Here is a 17,115-nt window from a genome sequence, read left to right on the forward strand (position 1 = left end):
TCGTCGAGAACGTTCTGATTATCGGCGGATCCGCCATCGAACAGTGTAACGTCAAGTCTGATTACGCGCATGCAATAGGTAGGTAGAAATTAGAATTGCTATCGCGTGCGGCAACTAATTATGGCATAATCATTCCGATAGTCCAGCAACCGGGTGCGTAAAAATGACTAGCAAAATGAAAGGCGTTTCACGTAGAATATTATCATTAAGTCCGTAAGTAATTTCAACCATAATTGCGTACCAAGTAACAAAATAAATCTTGCCTGTGGAAGAGTCTGAGATAAGCACCAGGCGTAAATTAAAAGTCAGACTGGAAACGCCCGAAAAATTATACAACACCTTACACACAAGCGGGATTATTTACTAAGTAAAATTTTCCTAAATAAAACACGCATATCTTCTTATAAGTAGATATTTTTCTCTGCACTGAAGAAATAAAACGTTGTAGTAAAGACAGATTAAAAAATTCTACATTTAGTAGTTGCCACGTTTTAGTTTGCCACGTTTATCGTGTCGATTTTCCGGCGATAAATGCTCTTAACGAGATTCTCTTTTACTTGTCTGCTTGTTCAATAAAAGAGAAACATTTAATTATTACTAGGTGGGACCAAGAGATCTTGTAATTTTATATAGCGTTCTCAGCGAATTACGGTCTTTTTCGTCCTCAAACAAAACTATTTTCCTGGTTTCTTTTAAAAGTTGCGGTAAATACTAAAATAAATTAAAAGATTTTGCTTTAATGTCATAAAGTGTAATGTCGTAAGAGACATTTATATCTTTTGATATAAATGTTCTTCTGGTTCTAATATTTCAGACAATTCAAAAGAAATAAAAGTCTTGAACACGATCCAATCTGTATTAAGCACACGATAGTATAAATAAATATAATTCACTGCAAAGAAAATGGAATGCTTAATATAATCCATTTAATTTAGGTCCTTTATTTTAATCTTTTAATGCAATTACAACATATAGTGCTACGAATTTTAATTAATAACCCCATTTGTAATTCATTGCGGCGATAATGGAACAGTTAATTCAGCTCTTCCAAATTAGTTTGTTTTAATATTATTACTTTAATGCTTCAGTCTTCTAACTTCCTGCATATCTAAAATTATTCTAAAACTCTATTTTTAAAACTTCGGTAAGGAAAATGCAGTTCACGCTTCGCAGCATTCCACGACGCAATATGGCCGCGATGTAAAAGCAAAGAGATTATGATCCCATTTACCGTAAATTCCACTGAACAATTTATGCGCCGCTACTTCACCGGAATGTCGCGGTCAATTATATAAGAACGAACGATTCCTTGCTCTTTTACTATCTTCATGAAGCGAATAGGAAGACGCAAGGTACGAACTCGTAGTGGAAAAAAAAGGAAACCTGGAAATATTCCGAGGGATGATTTATCTAGACACTCTTCCTCCACGAATACGCCCCGTTTTCCGTGGAGAAGCGATGTACATTCAAATTTGCGTCAAAACCGACTGTCGGAATACTTAATCACGATGTTTACAACTCGTAAACGGATTACGGCATATAAATGTCGAATGAATACGAGTGCGTTATCAGCAAGCGATAAATTACTGTCATAAAGATAAGCAGATTAGAACTGGTATAATATGAATAATTAATATGTAAAACTGTATAACTGCATGTGTATTTAATTTTACAATCTTTTATTCGCTGTCTTCAGCGCGGTCATAATTCTTTCATTCACAAGAGTGATATTATAAAAGACAATCTCAGGGGTATAATTTAAATAATTTCAACATGTTAAAACTCCTTCAACGTTTTGATGCGTCATAGTTTAATATTATACAAAAATATCTGTTATATTGCAAAAGTAAATTCAGGCCGTTTTAATTTCGATGGGTTTAATTTTCGATACCGCTGCAGATATATATGTATATGAAAAAATGAATCTCGTGCCAGGTGTCGGTAAAATTATGGTAGACCCGAATAAAAATATTAAAAACTTATTATTTGCTCACGTCCCAACGACGAACCGCGAAAACAGATAACATGCGAGAAAAGAGAAATGGAATTTATATCAAATTATTTAATATTAAAGCATTTTTATGACGGAAAACTTTTTAATGGCATTTTTCTAAGTAAATTACATCGAGTGCTGAAAATAGATTATGGAAAATATATTTCGATAAATTCACGTTATTATTGCAATCCTTTATAATGAAAATGGGATTATTTTTCGAGAGAGAAAATTTGTTTTAAACAATGGACTTACCAATATTCCAGGAAATTTCCACAACGCGCGTTGTACTACACAACATTCAGAAACTCGCACATTCAATAGCGATTATTATGAGACAGCATGTAGCTCGCTCACACTTCACAGAAGTGTGACTTGTTCAGAAACGTTGTACGTATCGAAACTTTCAATCGGTACAACGCAATAAATCTGCGTTGTCGCGGTATTACGCTGACAAAATTAATGAACTATGAATATGCATAAAATAAATTGCAAAATTTTGCAAAATATTGCGGAGGTAATAACACGACAAGCGAAACACGACACACTCTTAGCTTGCAATTTGTTTGAAGACTTTTTGTATTTTATGAAAACGTGATAAACTCGAAGCGTCACGTTTTATTGCGTGGCGAGTTTACCGGAAAGACTATCGAGACAACGTCGGTTCAAACGCGCGCTTCGTGACAAACTGACTTTAAGAACGGGCGTGTGGGGGCAACGGAACCTTGCGGCTTTCGGGCGGGTTAATACGAGTCCTGATTGGAAGTCTGCCTCACGCGTAAGTTCCTTCCCCTCTTTGTTTGACCCTTCTAGCTTGGGATTAAATTCAAGGGCTCGACAGTTAGATCCCCGGTAACGCTGCGGAAGCTGTACGTTGGAGGATTACATTCACGATATATTTTTAACAGCTTATCTTGTGCTTTATACGTATTTATTTTCTAAATTTGTACAGATGTATCATGTATTAGGTTTGATTAATTAAATTTAATAAATTATATAATAATGAATACGATGTGCTACGCGAGGCGTGAAAAATGCGAAAAAGAATCTGAAATTACACGAAATTAATATTAAGTTATGCAATTCTACGGCATTTGTCTTATCTTTAAACTTGTAAGCGTTATCTCTTACCTTTCATGTAATTAAACAGTTTTTAGATGCAAAAATTCCTTTTTACTTATGAGTCGTGCTATTTAAAAACTTTAATGAATATTATCTGAAGGAGTGGGAATTGTAGTTCTTCCTCGCATTATATCACGCGATTTCGAAAATAACCTAAGACCTCTTATAAAATAAGAATCTATAATTCGCCTAACTCACATGTAAACTTTGATGAGTCACGAGTGAAGTGAAACATTATTCATATCTGAAATCATTTTGTACACTCGCAAAGTTTCGTTCAGACTGATGGATTTGGGTCGGCGAAGTTGCGTTGTAAACGATCCCGACAAGCTTGGAAATTTCGAGCAACTTTCCACGTCGGCTTATAATTCGAGGTTCATTTGCAGTATCCGACAGGTAGGGTTTTCCGGACTTTGCTTTTTAGCCGACGATGAGTTACTCGGGAATACGTGTTAGAGGAAAATCTGCTCTTCGAGGCATTCGTGATTCCCAAAGCGCTTTTCAAAAGGTCAAGCTCGATGGTTCTTCCGAGGACGGTCATACTGCAATTTTGCTGAAGTCTTGTAAGCTTTCTTCTTAATAAGGAAGGGAAATCCAAGAACTTACGACTATTCAGAGGGGAAAAAAAGCAAGAATACTTTTTGTCCGACTCGATACACATATCGTGTATAAAATACGAGATTATACAGTTAATTCAGATTAGTTCACGCTGCTTTTCTCGTACAGAACTGTACGAGTACTGTACTATACAAATAAGATTATTAGCTGCAGAATGATGTTGACAATATCATCTCGTGTTCGCGTATATTGATCCCACATGTTAATCCCGGGAAGCAGTCTGCGATTACAAGTCTGTTAGGAACTTCCATGTCTGCGGCAACTACCAATGACAATCCTGTCACGTTTAAAGTAAAGTTTATGAAGTGATGATTCCGAACTAGTCCGCTCAAAACGTAACGGTTACGTTAATGCAATTTAATGCTTGCGAACCGCGTTCTCTCTTGTGACACATCTGTGAAAATGTCTCCCGAGTGTGTGCGCGTATATACGCGATAATACCACCAGGTACCTGATCGATATTCGTAAACACGTAGACGAAGGTGAATATTATATATAGACGCAGTCGGATTCTGGATTAAACTAATAGATTAAACTTATAATACCGCGAAGATAGGTAAGTAGACAGCTCCGAAGAGTATCTCCGGATGATAATAAAATTGTTGAATCAAGTACGAGGTGTGTGTGCTTAAAAGCGGCCACGTTTATTCAAGCTTGAATCCCCGCGGCGCTCATCGTCGTATATTATATGAAAAAAATATATATATATTAATTTTCGCGCCACTCCAAACGTCACGGTTGGTATACACATCATGTTACGTCTCTGAAATAGCCGCGGCAAAATATTCATACTCTTTTTGAAGATTATGCCGGTGCGTTTTATGCGGAATTATATTTCACGTATGAAAATTCATGTTACATTTATACAAGGATTTGAATTCCTACAATTTATGTTTAAAACGAATTCGCGAGTCCGAGGTTGTATACACACGAAAATGATATTTATGCTTATTTTCTCCCGTGATTCCGTAAATACGAGAGATTATGAGTTAAAATCCCACGAATACTCGTAATTTCTAATATTTGACCTAGAACTGCAAGGGTGAATCGATACGCGACTAATAAAATTTAAGCTTCCGCGCATCATCAAGAATTTCTGCAGAATATTTTAGAAATATATTGTTTAGAAATATATATTTAAAAAATCATAACAATAATTTTTTTTCTCGGCAATAAAAAGACATCTGTCTTCTTATTCGTAAGTTTGATCTAAATTGGGTTGGGTAAATGTTTTTTTTTTCTTGTTTAAATATTACACATGTATAGATATTATAAAGTTATATGGAGAACATATAGTTGTTTAATCTCTTATCTAGCCTGTTAAAAACCTATATTACATAAAACGGTTAAGGAATTATTTTCCCCTCTGGGGTTGTATAAGTCAAACTAAAAATTGATGATTCATCTGACTAAAATACATTTATTATCGATCAACATCTTATCGATTAAACATATATTTACGGAAATAATCCCTAATTGTTACGAGCAACTCATTAATCCGAAAATGCGAGAGACCACCATTTACCATCGAGGGTGAAAAGATGAAGCTTCCTCGTTCGGTGGCTGAAAAGCGGTCAAAGCATCGCGACATCGCGCACAGAAAAGTGGAAAGTGGCTGATTAATTGTCGATGAGGAGAGAGAGGGAGGGAAAACGAGCGAGAGAAAGAGAGAGAGAAAGAGGAGAGAGAAGGAGAGCAGAGACCGAGAGTGACAAGAGGAGAACGGAAGCGGAGGAGCGCGCGGGCCACGAGCGCGCCTGCGCGTCGTTCTCGGGTGCGCTTGTTATGGAGGCCTCAGTCTCGGCTCGCCTGGGCAGTAGGCAACACGGCCGACGTCGAAGTATCGCGCCAAGTATCCGGGGAGCCCCGGGGACGTTCTAAAGATAGCAAAATCGCGCGCGCCGCCGGATGCGCTTCGCGCCGCGCTACCACGACGAGAAGCGCGTCTCTCCGCGCGACGTCGCGGCGACGACGCCGCGCTTCCACCGTGCGACGACGATGAGGAGGTATCGGAGGCGAACGCGACGATCGAGGACACGTTAAATAAGGGTGTCTCGACGTAGACGATTTGGGGGCCGCGTCTTGGGATCGCGCGGGTCTCCGGTATCGCGTACGCGCGGTGTTACGTGTTACGTGTCGCGTGAGGAAATGCGGATGATGCAGACGCGCGAATCGATCGCGCGCGAGGCGACACGCGAGTGGAGCAGAAGTGACTGAGGGAGACCCACTCGATCCGCCGCTCGATGTTCGCGCGGCGATTCGCTTCCCAGTAAACACAATGTCCCCAATCGAGACATACTTATGTGATGTCTTAGGGACGTCTTCAAGACTCTTGAGACATCCCATAATTTGGGACATGCGTGTTGTCTGGACTAGAATCGTCGTCCAATAATCGCGATTTAGATAAGCGAGATCTGCGAGAGTCGGACATCTTCTCACCGCGTTATTCTCGCTTTTCTGGCCGCTCAGCAAATCATTCTCGCGATCCCAGTCGCTGATCCTCGAAACGTACTGAACGGAACTCGGGAATGTCGGAATATAGATAACGTTGTCCCGCAACGGAAATTGATAGAGACGCAAGTTCAGTGATATATCGCGACAGCGTGCTGTCGCATCGTTGGGACCGCGTGACGGGAATTCGCAGCTATTCGGGGAACGCGAAGCGATTTTCTCCCCGTAAGCTGTTTAGCTTCCTGGCGTGTTTATTTGTTCGTCTTTTGATTTCTCGGTATAAATGCGTTCAAGGCTGAACGGAATCGAGCGGTATTTCTCAAACGTTGGCGTTTAGTCAAACGAGGCAGCATTCGCGAAATCAACGCGCACGATACGGCGCTTTTTCCGAAACGTATTGCGAGTAATTTGACGGATGTTTACTTGATAGCAATCAGGTTATACACGACGGCTGCGGTCTATTTGTGTAAATCACGTAATTTGATTTAAAAGCATACACGGGTGGAATTATTATATTGTTAATATTTCGCGTTAATACCTGCGTTAATATACGCGGCACGAAAACATAATATACGTAATTACACGGTATTTGTCCATTCCTTTGTTCATTGCACATTCCTCTTGTGTCTATAGATTCTTTGACTAATTTGATTTTTATTTTAAGAAACACATCAAAAGGTTGATGAACCTTAATTATTAAAAACCTTTACGCAATAATTTATAAGATTCATATAAATAGAAATTAAGAGAAAGATATATTTAATAATTAACTCCAATGTTAAAAGATTGCGGAAAAAGATGATGTTCAATGAAATAGAAACAATCGATTCTCTCCCTATCGAAGAGTCCATAGATAAAAGAAAGGTCAGGAGTCTAATACACCAGATATTTTGTAATGCTGTCTCACTATACCTTTTAAGACAAAATATCTAATTTATCGTCTACTTGATCTAAACTTTGATGAAGAACATTATTCCGGATTAGCAAACGATGAAGATTTAAAATATAGTAAAAATATTCGAATGCTTTCGAGTTTCTGCGCAAAGAATACGTTGAAATATTAACGACAAAGTATTGTTGCCGCATGATTGGGTCAATTTCGGATTTGTAACGATTCTATTTGTCCGTCAATATAATTCCCCTGAGTTTCATTTTCTCAATGTTGCGTCGATAAACTGTATAGCGATAACGCTTATCGTGCCAACGTGCCGCTTTCTTTATTGCGCTCTACCGTTTCTCGCAAAGGAATTGTGGCATAACATCTTTAATAAATAAATCGCACGTCGATTTCATTCAGTCATTCTGAGATTTTTCCACAAATGCGAAAATCCATACGTACTTCCACCACGCATTTATCACTAAATATAGCTCCATCTGATACGTATCGACGATATAGTAAACGCGGTCTTCATGTGTGTTTAGCCTTGTGTTATCATAATATCACTATTACTGACGTTGACAAAATTAGATCAAATTTGACGCCAGCTGACGTCATTCTTCATAGAATATAAACGAACGAATATTTTTAGACCATAAAAAATATATATATTATTCAATTCAAAGAAATGTTTATTTGAAAAAATTGCAAATGCATACAGTAATCAAATTATACATTTACGTTTTAACAGTCGTGTAAATAATGAAAACTTTCCCGTAAAATCTGAATCGAAAGAGTTACACGCGAACGAGCTAGGTAGTAAATACTTTTAGCTGGCATATGGTTGTAAAAGTCGGGCAATAAGGGCCGACATTTACTGGCATCATACCGCTCTCGCGACGGACTTTCGCTTTAGCGAGACCTTACACTACTTACACTTTTTGCATCGGAAACTTCGCGAAAGCCATCAAAGTTATCCGCGTTATACCCAATGCGCGCTTCTTACGTGCCTCCACTCAACTTTACCGGTAATACTTATCAACGTTGAGATACGCTTGACGTTTCACGGCGACAACTCGAACGTAAAGTTTACCGGTGTATAGCCCCAACGGGACCGACGAGCGGGGGAGGTCTCTCCTTTCCGGAGTCACGCCCGGCTGCCTTATAACGCTTTCATCTACTTATTGCCGCTCTCCCGCTTTGTATCTCGCCCGCTATCACTCGCTCTGCACATTTCTTTGACACGCTTCCCAAATTCGCTGTCAAACGGGGAGCAATGACGGTGATGAGTTTGACGCCACCCTCCCGGACGGATCGCTCAAAACTCCTCCGTCAATGTCACCGGAATTCCGCCTCGCCGCTTTCGATTCTTTGGTTCCTTCCGCTCGAAGGCGCTCCAACCCCGCGAGATTTGCCGGCTAAGATTTCTCCTTTGTCCCTTTGCTCCGCAGCCGATCCAATTTAATACCGCCATTACGCTAATTGAAGTGCCATACCGTTCGACATTGTCGCGCTGACGATGAAACTTCGGAAGTTTTCCAACGATTGAACTGATATCGTTCTTTCGCGAAGAAAATACGAGTTAAAAAGTGAAATGGGGCAGTGTCCGGTATTATTTTTACGAATAGAATTCGAGTAAATGCATTAAAAGTACGCAGACTTTCCTCTTCCCTGAAACATCTTCTCTAAAGACGATTAAAGACATTACTTCGCTTTTACTAGAGAGAATTTCAATAATTTTTTGAATTATTTAATTAATAACAGATAAAACTACAAATAAAATTTAACCATTATTCTCGTACATACTACAATAATATATACTTTTGAAAAAAATCACCACAGTACTCTATAAAAAAAACACACACCATTATAAAATTCTGTGTCTGTCACACAATAAGAAATATTTCTAAATTTGAAATATATTGAAATATATTAGAAATTGGATATCGATATAGATACAGTATCGGAGCACATCTCAGCAAAGTTCGAGACCCAAATAGATATCCTGTGCTTTCCAATACAAGATTATTCTTATATCTAGCATGTTCATCTGTACGAAGCGGCTGCCCGAGAGCTTCATTTGCCACTTCATATATCGAGTGTCGACTCCCCGACATCCTAGATCATTTCGCGCGTCTTCGATTTCCTCCCGATCTGTCACTCGCTGTCGCGCCAGTGTTCGCCATAAATGAGATCGATCAATCGTTCCGCTCGATAAATATGAAAAATACCATCGCGGCCGTATACTTGCAGCTAATGTTCCGGAGATCGAGAAATCTGAAAACGTTTAAGGAACCATGACTATATGCATACTCGTAAACTTTGTGAAGCAAGTGAAGTGAATTGTACGGGTTTGATAAAGGTCTCGAATAATTGAAAGGACACAAACCGCGTAGAAATGGCAGGTACATGAAGATACGTCGTATTAAAATTTGAAGTTAACGAGCCTAACGAAAAAGTGGATTTATTGTTATGAAACAATGAAAAGACATCATTTGTACGCTTAATGAATATATACGGGTCTTAAGGGAAGGACAGGAGAAAGTGAGAAGAAAAGAAGAACAAAGGATAGGGAGTCGACAAGGAAGGCAAAAGGCGACTAATTAAAATGTGAAATGGAAACTTGTTAACATGGAACAAAAAAAAATAAAGAAAACTTAGTAGCAAACAGATAGACATCAGTGAGACGAGAAAACAAGGCTATGTTATACGTTGGAAACAAAGAGTATAAAAGAAAGGAAAAGGAGAGACGTAGATAAAGAAAATTAGAAAAAATTGCTAGAAGAAAACAATTATATACACAGGTATCCTTAGAGAAAATAAAGAAAACGCGAGTTGATGTATAGAGCGCTAAAAGTGGAAAAATCGATGGTGGAAGATTTAGGACCGGAAGCGGTAAAGTGCAGAAATCTTGGTGAGAAGGAAAAAGAAAGATATTTGGCAGAGGTGAGATTGATGTTGAAGGGAAAGTGGGCGAAAGGAGAAGCTAGATAAATGAACTCACCGAGCGGAAAACTTCGCGAGGCCAAAAGGAGCGGGAAGGATACGCGGGGCTTAAGTGAAGGATAACCGCAAAAGGAATGGTGCATTCGAACCGGAGATGAATAGGAGGAGGAGATGGATTAATGTGGAATCGTCGCGTGTTCTCACTAAGAAACGATAAATATATGCCCACGTCACGAGTACATCGGGAGAAGAGGAGAAACTTCAGCGAAGCTTACCTCGCTTATCATCGTGCCGCGAACGATGGCGAACGATCGTTCGCGGGTGAGCAGCTTTGGAACGGCCGATTCACTTTAAAACGCACGTGCTTCCGTCGAGATCGTGCGGCACGTCGAAGGGATACATGAAACGCGAATCGCATCTGCCACGAAGTGTCCGCGCGAGTGATAAGCCGCCCCGATCACCCGTTCTTGACGATCGCATCGACGGTTTGACAAAAACGCGACAGACTCTATCGTAAATTTCTTGAATTCGACCACGTGTATTGTGTTCAGGAATATAGGACAGCGGAAGGATCTCAGAAAGGGGACTTAAGAAGAGACTTATTAGGATAACACACTATTTGTCCGGAACGTATTTTTACTGCCGATTCATGATTTGAAAAAAAAGCAGGGTTTAGTCTTCGTCGTCGTATCATCATCGATCCCCAACGACTCGTCAGCGTAAACGTATATCTTTGTTCTCATAGTGTAGTGCAATCTCTCGTTCTCGTCGATGCGGCGGGAACTACGACGGAAGTGGCAGGGAGTGGAAGCGATACCAAAATCGAACGCGGGGTGCTGCCGCGCGATCTACGAGTTTTGTGGCGCGTGGTGGTGATCATCCCCCGTTGTGAGTTGCCTCGGTTAGTGTCTTCCGCGACTTGGGGGGTCGCGTCTGAGACTCGCCGTCGCAACATGGGCTGCGAACTTAGTAAACTGGCCGGCACGAAATCGCGCAATCAAGCCGGAAACGATGGCTCGTCGCCGCCGCCGCCGCCGCCGGCCGCCACGGATCCTCGGCTTCCGCTCACGGCTAGGCAAAAATTTACGGTTATCGCCAGCTGGAAAGCGGTCTCTAGGGCATTGGAGCCCACGGGTATATACATGTTTATAAGGTACGTAGCCGTCGTTAACGCTGCAATGTTTTACGACTCGACGGAATGCTGCATGCTGTAGAAAAACGTTGAGCGAACTTACGACGCTGGACGATTAACAACTTCGCGCTCGATAAATGAGACCGTGACATTGTTAGCAATACCATTTAATTGGAAATTAAAGATCTATTTAGAAATTAGATTGTTGGCAATACGATTTAGAAAATGTCATCATATGTAACAGAAAACAAAAAGTATAAAAATAAGAACAAAGAGAGCGCTTTGTATTTTTTGATTTTCATGTATGATTTTCTAATTAAATCATATTGCCAACGATTCAATTAAATATAAAGAGCTCTACTTTGTTATCGAAAAATCTTGGTAATTTTAAACACTTTTTTCATAATACATAAATAGACGAGAGTAATGTTGCTACTATACTTGTATGATATATTCTATCTCTTTCATTTTGTGTGTGGAGACACTTGAAAATATATTTATGCAATTTAAAATCGAATTTGCAAGTTCTGCAATAAACATTTAACTAAAAGATTTGTAATCGAACTTTCCATTAACATAATTCTGAAAAAGGGCTTTATTCCAGATATAATTTCTTAACGGTAAAAATAAGACTTATAATTATTGAAATGTGTTCATTCTTTTTTATTTATTTCATTACATGTCGATCACGTAGCACGGTTGCTCGCACGGTTACTATAAAACTTTCCATAAGTATGAAATATGATAGGAATGACATTATGGGTCGTGATTCTCTGGATTAACAAATTCTTTGACCTGATTAAGGGGGTTACCTTGATAAATGATACCCCAATATTATTGAAATTGATTAAACCAATACTCAGACTGATTAATGTTTTGCGGAAATCGAACAGGTTAAAGTGTATCAATGTATAAAACATTGACTTATATTATTTACATCACTTATGTTACAAGATTAATAGCAAATATTATATTTGATACCTTAATGCTAGAGGAGGGTAAAAAGATACTCAAGAACAAACTAAAAAAGAAAAACCGTTTACCTTGCTTTTTAGACAAGAATATTTATTTATTTATTCTTTTATCTGCAATATACATATGTTTGCGCTAACATCTACAAGAGTTGCTCACTCTTCATGTAATCTTATGAACAATTTATTTAAGTAAAGTTATGACGAAGATTACATGCAATATATGAAACTTGATAGATAACTTCATAGAAACGTATTTTATAGGTACATGTCAAGCAAATTTATTTAGTTTCATAAAGAAAGACAACGTAATATCTAATCCAGGATTAGTTTATTACTCTATTTTATAAATACAATGTAAAATTCTTATAAAAATTATTTAGATAATTATTTAGTGCAATTTAATACACGTTTTATGTATTCGAAACATTTCATCTGTAGATTTTATGATTTTTTCTTCTTGATAATTTGATTGAACATCGCATCTCTTTACAATTTCGTAATTTTTTATACTAAATATTTTGTAATTGAGCAAAATTTAGTTTTATTTAGTTAACTTAGAACGGGATATAGTATCTTTTTTTTTTTATTTGAAAAGTATAAGTACAACCTATAAAAATCTCTACCAAAAAGATAAAAGCCAAAGTTATATTCCGGATAAATATATCAGACTGACCGATCGGACAGGTAATGGCCTTTTACTACTTGGGAGTCATGACAAGCAGCGATAGAAATATAGTGTAAGAAGTCCGAGAGCAAATATATAGGGCAGCAGCGGTATCTGATTGCTATGGGACGTGATATGGAGGAATAGATACATGAGGGCTGAGAAGAAAATACGGGTTTATAAAGCGTGCGTTCGAGCCATATATCAACATATGCGGCTAAAACGAGAGCAGAGACAACAAGAATAAAATCAATGCTCAGAAGAACAAAGATGAGAACATTACCTACGTTTAAATTAGGCATTAGCTTACGAGATCGCGTAGCAAATTTATTCGTAAGGGAATAATCCGGAGTCCAGGATGTAGTGTGATAGGTTCGAGAAAGACGTCAACAGTGGAGAGACTATGCCGATAGAATGAGTGACAGGATAGCTAAATGGGCTAAAACGAAAACACCCTACAAACTATTAGACGTTGGAGAGAGAGCCGGACTTCCAAGAAAAATAGACTGATAGATGAACTGATGTTGAAGAATAGAAGAAAAAGTTTTGTAATAGCACAAAGTTCTGTAATAAGAGAGGAAGGAGAAAAGAATAAGATAGGAATCGTTATATAAAAGAATGAATGATTTTGCACTCTCTCGCTTTCGTTCGGGTTGTGATCGGGAGGGTAATTTTCTTACAGATTCCAACAATTATATTATATAATCGAAATTCGTGCGATAGAAGCCATGGCACAAGTGTCGTAAATTATTGTAGTTGGAGTTTCAACAATAAGCGATGTCTCCGTTACGGAGCATAACATTCTTGCGATTTCGTCGAAGATCAGTTTTGTCTCCCGAGGGTGTCCCTTTAATATCAAAAGGGGATACCCTTGAATTTAATGTGGTATCCCGCTGAATTTCGTAGAAAAGTGATGGCACATACATTTTCCGGAGTTGGGGTACAGCATATTTCGTATACGCGTCACGCGCCATTACATGATTAACTGAGTGTTTAGGCTCTTCAAGGCCGTCATCAACGTCAGACGCAACCCTGAGAGGGTAGATGTACCCGTCGATCCTTACACCCCTTTCACGCCCGTTTTCACTGACGTTCCTTTGCACAGAGGAAGCCTATCGATGGATCGTAAACCGGGTGTCGTCCGTGTCATCGCTCGTGCATCGAACTGAGGGATAATCTTCTTTCTGGAAACTGTATTTTGATCGTTACAAAGCTGTGATGCGCGGATTGAACGCGAATGCACAACTCTATGGACCGTATAATTGAGGTCATTTAACCCTTAATATGATTTTTTATTTTTTTTTCCTACCACGCTATTGTGACAATAACGATAGAAACTAGAATTGCACTTGCAGTTTTTTAGAATGAGATTATTACATCATTTGTAATTTTTTATTATAGAAGAGAGAAGCAAAAATATGCAGCATACAAGCAAAATTATTCTTTCCTGATAATATACGGAAAATAACTTATTTTTATTTGTAATAAACATTTGTTAACCAGTTAACAAATATACATTCTTTAAGCTTAGACTAAATTCAATTTTTTACAACAAGGAAATATGCAATCATTGTTAAAAATTTAGAATTAACAAAAAATTAAATAAAGTACTATTTCTTATTTATTACGATTGAAAGTTTACTTTAATTTCATTACATTCACATAATGGAGAAAAAAACGCCATATTACATTTTAAAAGAAAATGATTCGCCGTCTTCAACGAATAAGAAAGCTAAATTAGTTGTCATAAATGTTGCAAATGACCCAGAATTAAGAAGCTTCTATAAATAACTGACCCAATACAATATAGATAAATTCTTCTTCTGAAATGCTTCGAAATGAGATCATTTCGATGGGAAACAAATTTAGTTGCGCTGCGAAAATCTTCACGAAGAACGCTCAATTCAAGCCTGCAAGAATTCATCGACATAATTAATTCGCCAAGTACTGACGTATAAGAAATCGGCGCTCATGCCTGTTATTTCCGTCAGAATTTGAAACAAGCCTCAAAAGTATAGTCGATGAGTCAGCGTTATGATGAGGGTTGTCTAAAATATTGCAGAGGTTTCTCCGTAGAAGTATCATTACACTGCCGCGAAAAAGCGCGGAGAGCGCCGCGAAAAAGCGACTTTTTTTCTCTCAATCGCGAGTCAAGCGAGCTACAGTAATATCTGCAATAATACCACAATTTGGCGCGATCCCATTTCAATCCGCTCGTTTCATTCCATTTGCTCGATACACGAAAGACTGCGTTCTTCCGCTGACTTGCGAAGGGAATCGGAAATGCCGATCGTATCGTCACAGAGAATTGCCGGTAAACGCTTTTTAACTCGCAGTTTGGGATTCTCCCCGCTTGCATCGAACACCGAGGTTTAATAAAATCGGATTGGCATCCCTTCGAGCGAACGGTATTTTCGGAATCCCCTAAATTTTCGAACGATCCCATTGCGCAATTTTTAATCTTTCAATAATTTTAAGAATGTGTAGGCGAGGTACAAAAAATGCATCGAAAAATTGAATGTTTTATGTAATATCGGTTTTATGTAACACGTACTCTTCCTGTCTCCCTAATAGTTTCAATACTCCAAACGCACTGTTGCATTTTAATTGCTCATTATAAAAGCATTCGCACATAAATCCTTTCTTTATCATCCCATTAAGCTACAGACTCTAACAGCTTCAAAAAAGAATATCCTGTATTCCTCGTTACGCAGTAACGCCGATTACTGCAGCAGTATCGACAAAGCGAATCCTCAAGAGTCCCCGATAAGCGCTATTCTATAATGGGCTGCAGTAATCGGGATTCCAGAAGGTCTCTCTCGCTTTTAATTGAGGCATACGGCCGGCGGGTCAGCTGATAGCGACGTTTACCTTCCACGGGCACAATCGGGCATCGATCGAATAATACGCCGTAAACGAGATTACGTGATCCTGCTCGGGAATCCCGTGCGTGGACCCTCGTCGGATTAAAGTTCTTCAAATCAAAGGTTCGGCCTCGTCGACGGACGGGGCCGTGCGAACCCGATCGTGCCCGTTTCCATTCCAGCGATATTGGATTGACAGCGATGAGTAAGTTGAACAATCGGTGAGCCTAGCCCAGGCTGTCCGCTCCTATCGCCCCTTTCGTACTATTTTTTTTTTCATCAGACGAAATGACACTTGACCCCATCGTGACTTTTTCCCTCCGCCACGTGTATTCGTTCGGTCTTTATCGAAGTAACGGATGTTATCATAGGAAACGGAATAGGCTATAATTTGGGGTTACGACATGAAGTTCAAGTTAATTAAAACTATCACTCTATTTGATATTACATTATTTGAAAGTGGTAATTAGAAGAACGGTGTGTACGTCTTTATTTTTATCGACTTATTACATTACTTCGGATAGTCTATTTATTTTCAATACTTTTTTTCGTAAAAATATATCTGAAAAGGTCACTGATAAGGAGTAAAATAGATAAACAGAAAGAATGTAACTGAAGACTGCGACTGTATCGGAGTAGATAATGCGCGTTATGCGTTGAAAACGTTGTGCTATTACAATTAAAATAGGCGCGGAAACACGTTCGAGGTATCAAACTTTCTGCGATAATTATTATTATAACTTGTAAACTAGAATTCACGCTTGACCGATTCGTTTTGTTAAACCGACACGCACACCTACTTACAGAATGTCGATATCGCGACATGTACTTTGTTCGACGACTTTTGTTATCCGACAAGCTATGGAAAATCGCGATACAAAGGAAGGTCTGCCGTACAATGGTGGATGTTTGTGACAGCGGTACGATCTAGGATAGTATCAGTTAATAGCGAGGGATCAAGGAGAATCAAAAAGGAAGGGAGGGTAAAGAAGAACGAGCTTCATATATTCCTTAATGAAACGCTCGATTTTTAAATCTTTATTAAAAAGAATTTAAAAAGATGGAAGCTAGAAGATAGATATAGCTCAGTAGCCGACAACACAGTCAAAATAAATCCTTAGGCCTATTCATTTTAGCTGAACTTCTTGCACGGTTCACTTTCCTCTTTTTCTTATCACGTTGGAGAGAAAAAGAGAAAAGATGATCTGTGCAAGAAGTTGAGCTAAAACTGTTACAGGCCTCTTATCCCACTCGGCTTATTAAACAAACATAAGCTTGTACGCAAACACAATCCCTATTATGTTGTTGCATTTAATCCTCGCGACTGCGACTAATGAATCTCTGGACAAACGCAGTGATAAAGACAAATTTACACATGTCCTTTGTTCGCGGTCACTATTCATCTTGGTAAATTGTTAGTACATGTTATTTTACAATTATATGTAACAGTATAATTGCATTTTTTTATAGAATA

General features: G+C 38.7%; 2 protein-coding genes across 5 annotated transcripts in view; one reads left to right on the forward strand and one right to left on the reverse strand.

The window, feature by feature from the left end:
• LOC139816857 (uncharacterized) overlaps positions 1-2,670 on the reverse strand; it is a 67,539-nt gene extending 64,869 nt beyond the window's left edge. The window contains exon 1 of the mRNA XM_071784639.1: positions 2,249-2,670. The gene's annotated coding sequence lies outside the window, so the exon portion shown is untranslated. The remainder of the gene's footprint in view (positions 1-2,248) is intronic.
• Positions 2,671-5,546: 2,876 nt separating this feature from the next.
• The window catches only part of LOC139816858 (neuroglobin), a 43,705-nt gene continuing 32,136 nt past the window's right edge, over positions 5,547-17,115 (forward strand). For 2 of the 4 annotated variants that reach the window (XM_071784642.1, XM_071784643.1), the window contains exons 1-2: positions 5,547-5,739; positions 9,315-11,160. In XM_071784642.1, the coding sequence (XP_071640743.1) occupies positions 10,961-11,160 (200 nt within the window). In that variant the 5' untranslated portion in view covers positions 5,547-5,739; positions 9,315-10,960. The remainder of the gene's footprint in view (positions 5,740-9,314; positions 11,161-17,115) is intronic. The other 2 variants (XM_071784646.1, XM_071784641.1) reach the window with 1 other exon arrangement.

Source organism: Temnothorax longispinosus, chromosome 7 (assembly GCF_030848805.1).
Source record: "Temnothorax longispinosus isolate EJ_2023e chromosome 7, Tlon_JGU_v1, whole genome shotgun sequence".
Lineage (NCBI taxonomy): Eukaryota > Metazoa > Arthropoda > Insecta > Hymenoptera > Formicidae > Temnothorax > Temnothorax longispinosus.